Source organism: Sycon ciliatum, chromosome 7 (genome assembly GCF_964019385.1).
Source record: "Sycon ciliatum chromosome 7, ocSycCili1.1, whole genome shotgun sequence".
NCBI classification, from domain to species: Eukaryota; Metazoa; Porifera; class Calcarea; order Leucosolenida; family Sycettidae; genus Sycon; species Sycon ciliatum.
This window is the reverse complement of record NC_088649.1, coordinates 16707171-16714670: the sequence shown is the minus strand read 5'-3', so window position 1 is coordinate 16714670 and position 7500 is coordinate 16707171. Positions and strand designations below refer to the sequence as shown.

At 46.6% G+C, this 7500-nt stretch overlaps 1 protein-coding gene and 1 long non-coding RNA gene across 3 annotated transcripts in view; one reads left to right on the top strand and one right to left on the bottom strand.

The window, feature by feature from the left end:
• Window positions 1-7500, top strand: part of LOC135821103 (uncharacterized) — a 101608-nt gene that overhangs the window by 29159 nt on the left and 64949 nt on the right. For both annotated transcript variants that reach the window (XM_065334165.1, XM_065334166.1), the window contains exons 9-11: window positions 2599-2637; window positions 5071-5124; window positions 5985-6077. In XM_065334165.1, coding sequence (XP_065190237.1) covers window positions 2599-2637; window positions 5071-5124; window positions 5985-6077 — 186 coding nt within the window. The remainder of the gene's footprint in view (window positions 1-2598; window positions 2638-5070; window positions 5125-5984; window positions 6078-7500) is intronic.
• Window positions 75-1440, bottom strand: LOC135820558 (uncharacterized). The gene is made up of 2 exons (XR_010554108.1): window positions 756-1440; window positions 75-350 (listed from the first exon to the last, which is right to left on the bottom strand). It is a non-coding gene; the product is annotated as an uncharacterized LOC135820558 (long non-coding RNA).

Below are 7500 nucleotides of genomic sequence, written 5' to 3'. Positions count from 1 at the left end.
ACCAGATTGTTCATGCAGCTGCATTGGTGCAAAGCATGCGCCCACCCGAAAACACAAATATTGCCCGAGTCGAGAATAGTTATAAATCGTGTCTGTCAACTGTTTTCTACATTCTGCATGCACATGTACCAATGATTATGTGAACGTCAACCAGGCCAAGAAGCATTATCATCATCATCATCATCATGTCCAACTGCTTCCTCAAAGCCCCAGTGCGCATCTGCATTGGCTTCTGGTACAGCTGCTTTATCTTCGATACCACGCAAGACGGTATCACACGCCGCTGCTTGCGTCCAAAGTATCCATGGGTGAACCATGTGTATTGTCTATACGCCACATGTCTCCAAATCCTGCAGAAAACAGTTGGAGAGATGTAGATACACATACCACGAGTGTCTTCATGATTGTGTAAAAGTAAATAGTTTCAGTGTAAATAGTTTCGGATTCGAATTAATATTTCTATGGGCTACTATACTAAAGACACTTTGGCCTTTTTTCAAATTTACATCACTTTTACACACAGTTGAAACACTTACAGTGCTAAGAATAGTATGAATGAAAGACATCGTTGTACCAGTATAATTATATTGTCATGGGTGCAATAGAACTTCATGATTGTGTGATGGAAGTTGGTGAATTTGAATACTGTACACAAAATCATTGCACAACACTTTTTGTACTTCCCATCTACTTTGTACCGGTACATGAAACATGGAAAGAAAGGAAATAATGAAACCGATTCAGTGAATCCTCACCTGTTTGACCACGGTCCACACCTTGCCCGAAATTCTTCGAAGGAAAGCAATGCCACCTCGAGCACTGATTTTTGCAGGCAAACAACAGCAAACTCTGAGTGCTGCGTGACGCACTGCAGCCCTTCCTGCTCGCCGCGTTTACTGAAAGCTGCAGGAACCTCCCAGCAACAAGTCGACTCGACCTCGCTCCACATCATGCTGCATTGTCCGCAACGGCATAAGCAGTGCTTCTCACGCGAGCACTTGCAACCAAAGCGTTCTCTTCACGTTCATCTGTTTTGTAGTCTCAGAAATATTACTTGTAGACAGTTTCGCAGACGCTGATGCGCGCTTCGGCTCGAACCTAAAAGGCCTCGGTGTTGTTGAATCCGAAGTGGCGTCCACCTCCACACCTCCCGTGGTCTCCTCTTCCTCCAACATGATGATCGAATGAATACTAGTACAAGGGTTATTGATTGAAGAAAAAACAGTGAATACCTTTTTCAAAATTTCTGCATTTGAATAAAAAAATTTGGAGGTCACTGAGAACGTTTTACGTCACAGGGTGGGCGGGGGCCCCCTCGTGCCAAATATGGAAAATTGCAATTGGTAATTTAGGTATGTTATCCTTGTCGTAGAAGCTTCCGGTTTTCGCCATTCTACCACTTACGACATACTCTAATGGATTCCGCAATAAAAAATGGGGGTGATTTTGGACCGGAGTTCCCCTTTAACTCTTGTGTAATCAATGGTGCTAGTGACGCTTATATCAGATCCACTCTGATTAGGCACCCACACTTGTAGCAAGTATTACCTTCACTGGGGGCAGAAGTAACTGCAGTTGGATCCCTGGACGGATACCCTGATGCCGTCAATCCTTTTTCTGCACCTTGTCCTCACCCACTTACTGAGGTGTGGTGAGCCCATAAGTGGGATCATTTTCAAGTCCACCCAGAGTTTTGGGGGTTTCAGGGGTGTCGGCCGTTGGGCGGTTCAATAGCCAGTTGAGTCATCTTTCCAAGATTCCTTTTGAGTCTCTCTCCCCTCTCCTGGGGAGACCTATGTGACCAGTTTTGGCAGTGAGCAACAAGTACAAGTGTGTGTGTGTGTGTGTGTGTGTGTGTGTGTGTGTGTGTGTGTGTGTGTGTGTGTGTGTGTGTGTGTGTGTGTGTGCCACCTAGCTCGGTTGGTGGGTTCACTTATGCCTGATTGTGTAGGGTCTGTTGCCAACGGGCTCAGCTGCTTGACGGTGTAATGTTGTGCCTGCCACCTTTGTTGGTTCCAGGGTTCATATACTTTCTATTTGAAGTATACATACCTGTTAACCATGGACTGCTTCTGGCTAGATTAACTCTTGTGTAATCAATGGTGCTAGTAAATCTTGTATCAGATCCACTCTGATTCAGCCACCCACACTGGTAGCAAGTATTACATTCATCGGGGGCAGGGGTAACTGCAGTTGGATCCCTGGACGGATACCCTGATGCCGTCAATCCTTTTTCTGCACCTTGTCCTCACCCACTTACTGAGGTGTGGTGAGCCCTTCAGTGGCATCATTTTCAAGTCCACCCAGAGCTTTGAGGATTTCAGGGGGTGTCGGCCGTTGGGCGGTTCAATAGCCAATTAAGTCATCTTTCCAAGATTCCTTTTGAGTCTCTCTCCCCTCTCCCGGGGAGACCCACGGGACCAGTTTTGGCAGTGAGCAATAACTGAGTACAAGTGTGTGTGTGTGCGTGTGCGTGTGTGTGCGTGTGCGCGTGTGTGTGTGTGGGGGGGGGGGGGCTGTGGGGGTGCACGCACTCGTGTGTGTGTGTCGGTGCTTGCTTCATATCTTCTCTTACATTTTGTGTTGTTACTGGTGCAGCATTCCAGCTGCCAACAGCTGATCCAGGACTCGTCAGTGGTAAGTGTCCTCTGGAGCGGATATCTTCATTTTTGTGATACCACAACAACTATTCACGATTGCTATATCTGCAATATCTGCTGTCGTGAACAGGCTGTTATGTTTCTACCCAAGGGCAAAACATGAGCACACGACAACACAACCGGACTTGAGTTTACTTGGTATCGAACTGACTTACAACAAAAACATGACATCAAAGAATACAAAAGATCACAAATAAAATAACATGAACCTACTGTCGTCACGGGTTTGATAACCGTGAACGAACTGCCTCCACGCTCCTCGCCACGCCACACAACAAAGGACTAGTGCAAATTGTTAGAGAGCTTTTTCTTCTACTTCGCTTCAGTAGGCGATGGAGAACTCATGGTTATCAGACAACTAACACTGACAACGAACGACGGACAACTGACACTGAGACAAGACTAGACAACAGAATATATTAGATTGAAGGGGACAGAAGACGGTGCAGCCGCATGTACGCAGGAGTCAAAAACAGCGCAGCAGCATGTACCACGACTCGGCAGCATGTACAACAAAGAGACACAAAAGCAGCCACATGTACGACAAAGAGCTACACGTGCAACCGCATGTACAACGAAGAGACACAAGCGCAGCCACATGTACAACACTATCCCCCATCAAAAAAAAACATCCACTCCTGTGGATGGAAGCAATCAAAACAAAATTAGAAGAAAGACAGGAGAAAAATAAATCAAATGTGAACACAATACAGAGGAGAATAGAAACAAAACATGCAGGGCCAAAACAGTAAGAGACGTAACTCCGGACAAAGGGGAAAAAGCCAAGGCACAAATGTGTGAAAAGAAAACAGACCGGGCCCACCCATAGAGGGAACCGCCATACTTGCAGGCGTGGGCCGCCAGGAAGTAACCACGTTGCCCTGGTACGAAGCCAAGGCAAACCGATGGCACTGCGAAGACCGCGGCAGCTGAACCGGGTGACCAGGCATCTGGAAGCACAGGAGTTGTCCGGAAAACCATCACGCAGCCGATGGGGCTACGAAAGCTCACAGAGACAGAAAGACACACACAGAAAGAAACACGGACTGACGCAACCATCTCAGCCATCGCCGAAAATCAGAAAAGCACACGAAGGAAGGGAAGAACAGCCAGGAAGAACACGTCGACGGAAACAGGAGCAATTAATCAGTGAGGACACCATTGAGGACACACAAACAAATCGGTTACCAATACGCAAAAGATAATGAAGAAAAAACCACAGGGCGCTACCCTGAAAAACCCACAGGGATCGAACCTGAAAAAACCACAGGGATTGAACCTGAAAAAACCACAGGGATTGAACCTGAAAAACACGGAACTACATCCGCTTCGCAAAAACCAAAAAACTGAGACAAAAACTGTCAGGGACCGACTGGGGCGCGCAAGGGCCAACCAGCAACACGCGGAAACCATAACACCCGCAAGGCAAACCGATACAACAAAACACAGGATCCCTGCAGACCACCAGGCAGACCGTGGCTCACCATGATCAGACGCCCACCCAAACGAACTAGAGAGACCCACATGCCGAAACACAATTATTACAAAACCATACGCTCACAAAAAAAATTCAACCTGGATCCGAAACGAGAATCCTACATGAAGTTCACACCTCCCACCAAACCGGAAGCCACCAGCTTTCCGACTGGGTGCACAGTGCATGACCGAGCCTGACAACGCTCTGCACGGAACATGGAGAAACTACTACTACGACTACTACTTCTACTTCTAGCACTAGAGAAACGGTAGAAACACGAAACAAAATATGGATCGACTACAAACGAGGCAGCACCTCGAGAACGTTCAGGTGGACATCCAAACAAATCACGCGACACAGTCACAATATCGGAGCAGTCCGACGGCAACTCGGTCTCCGTGACAAGCACAAGTGCACAACACAAGACGAGATCAAAGCTACCCATGCTGAATTCACGATGAGCAAGCAAAAACAAGTTCCAGATTCGAACGCGAAGCACACAAACAGAAGTTTGAAATTTTCATACACACAACCGTACGGTACAGGGTAGTCGATCTACTAGTCAGAGCGACACAGGAACAACGAACAGAACGGGGCGAACTTACAACGAGCAGCTACAGCTGCGCAGCCTGCAAGGCGTGTCCTACGTGTACTCAAGATGTACACTACACAGTATGCATTACTGGGTCTGTGGTGTGCGTACACCACACAGGCATTCTATTTTTCCACTTCATGGCCCAAGCGTGACGGACGAATCAGCTTTTTGCTTGGATGGATTTGCATCACATTTGTCACATTCATGTACATGTTCATGAAGTGCGTTGGAATCTCAGAATGTGACGGCTCTTGCCATGTTATGAAAAGCCTCAAAGAATATTCGGAAGTCCCACTGAGCCGCAGCTTCAACCACTCTCTTTTGTGCGTTGTGTGCAGCTGGTTGTAGTGCATGCGGCAATGGACAAGCCTGCGTTGCCGGAACTTGTATTTGTAAGTTGCAGTTTGAATTCTATATTCTCACGAGGGCACTATTGGCAAATAAGAGATAAGTTTATGAGAAGGTGAGATGCTCTGAGTGGGGCTGCGGGCTAGGCAGTTGGATAGCAATTTACGTCACTTTGAATTTCACAAGCATGGGAGAGGATGAGCGCTGCAGGAGCTGATTGTGTTTGAAAGCAGGTCATTGAGGTTGTTGTACAGAGGTCAATATGGTCAGATCATTGCTGAGCGCATGGAACAATTTTAGGGAATAGCCACTTAGCCTCTTGCCCTATATTGTCAAGTCATCTTTCCCTCCATGGCTCGTTAGTTGGTCAGCAATTCACCCTATACATCAGGCGTAGAGCTTTGTGTTTGCCATTCCTTCTCATGGGGAGAAGTGTTGGGGGCAGAATTCGATTGCGACCAGCTTCCATGCATCTTTGCGGGGCTCTTAACCGTTGTACCCACCAACAATTCTAAGGGGTGTGTGTGTACGCGCGTGCATGTGTGTGCGTGTGTGTGTGTGTGTGTGTGTGTGTGTGTGTCCCCCATATGGTGCAGTGGTATATGCAGCGATTTTCAATCGATAGGTTGCGGGTTTGATTCCCGATGATTATGGCTTCTTGTATTGGGATTGCACCATTCAACAGCTTGCAAATCTGGTATACACCACACAGCTAATCTCTTCCGGTGGTGGACATCAAATGGTCACTGATCAATGGTGTGTGTGTGTGTATGTATGTGTGCACATTATGTGTGCATGCAAGTGCAAGTGTGTGTACATACATGTGTTCGTACTGTGTGTGTGTGTGTGTGTGTGTGTGTGTGTGTGTGTACGTCTGCGCGCACGTTTGTCGCGCCGAATGCAGATTGTCACACCGAGTCGGGAGCACCCGGCGGAGGATCATGTAGTCAGTCCTGTGGCAATGGAACTGTTTGCATTGGCAACAATACGTGTGGATGTGAGTATATTATTCCAATGTCGTATACCTATCACTCATGCACACTCTCTCCTCAACAATATATAGTGTATGCGATGGCATCAGAGAGGTTGCGCACAACGAAATTCCATAGCACTGTAACGAAATGTTTTAACGAAAAAATCAAATGAGTATTCGTAAACCGTGAGGTTGCGCACGATGTGTAAACTTTTTCGTAGTAGGTCAACGAGGGTATGAATAGTCAAGACAGGGAGTTGTAAGATATTAGTATTTTAGTACTCCACCTGGTGAAAAATATGCTCGTACTTCAAAGTAGATCTGCTCGGTTCCGGTCGCTCTTGGACAACTCTTTGTAGCAGCTTTCGTTACTCGAACCTGGACTGTCAAGATGTTACGAATTTTCACTGTGCGCAACCTCTCTAATATCAGTTGAGATGCTTTTAGGAAATTCGCTGCACAGTAATGCACTAGCTCAAACGAAACCATGGAAACAACCGACTCGAGCTGTTCGCATAAGCGCCCATGAGCGGTTCCTCTTACTCGCCGCCATCACCTCATTCGCATATTGTAATAGCAGAAATTTTCAGTGGTGTTTTATTTTCGGTAACTTCGGTGCCGAAATTTTCACCTGACTATAAAACGCATCGAAAATTTAGGTACTAGCAGTGCTAGTAGACTTACCTGGAAAACGGGTTTACTGAAAACATTTCCCTCCCCGAACCGCCGATTTTGGAGAATACTGAAAACTATTACATAACCAAAAAATTCCGCTTTTAAAGCAACCTCTGTGCAATTCTCCATCACAATTCCTTGGCACACTTTCAGAGCATCATTGCATTGTCTCCAAGGAAATTGTACACTATCAAGGCTGCCACTTTTCTGTCGCCGGAAATCCGAAAGGGGTCCGTGTGTGTCCCTGGACCCTTGCACCGAGGGGTAAGGAAGCAGCGCTTCCTTTACAATCCAAAACATTTCTAGGATTTTAGGAGCCTGAAACAACAGACTTGGGCACTTTCGCGAACATTCCTAGTGAGAAAGCAAAGTTTGTTTCCGGTCGGTTTGTCGGAACGACCTCTGCAGATCAGAGTGATTCCGAAAAATCGGAACCAGTGGCACCCTTGCTCTATAATTATACATAATGATAGCCATGCTCACATCCAAATAATACACTGGGCATGGGACCGGGGCGCAGAGGGTTGTACTGGGTTTAAGTTAGGGGTGAAACGGTTACCCTTTAAGCTAACAAACGGGTACCTGGCTTAACGGGCGGGTTATCGGGTACCCTTTAGCAAGCCATACACTTTTTACAAGAGCATTGCCACTGCATTGCCACTGGTTATGATCGTAAGCACAACGCCTCTTTTACGGGCATTCTGGAAGCATTTCTAACCAGAATGAATCTTCTTCTTGAGAAAAAAAAGAAACAGAGAGAGAGAAAGAGAAA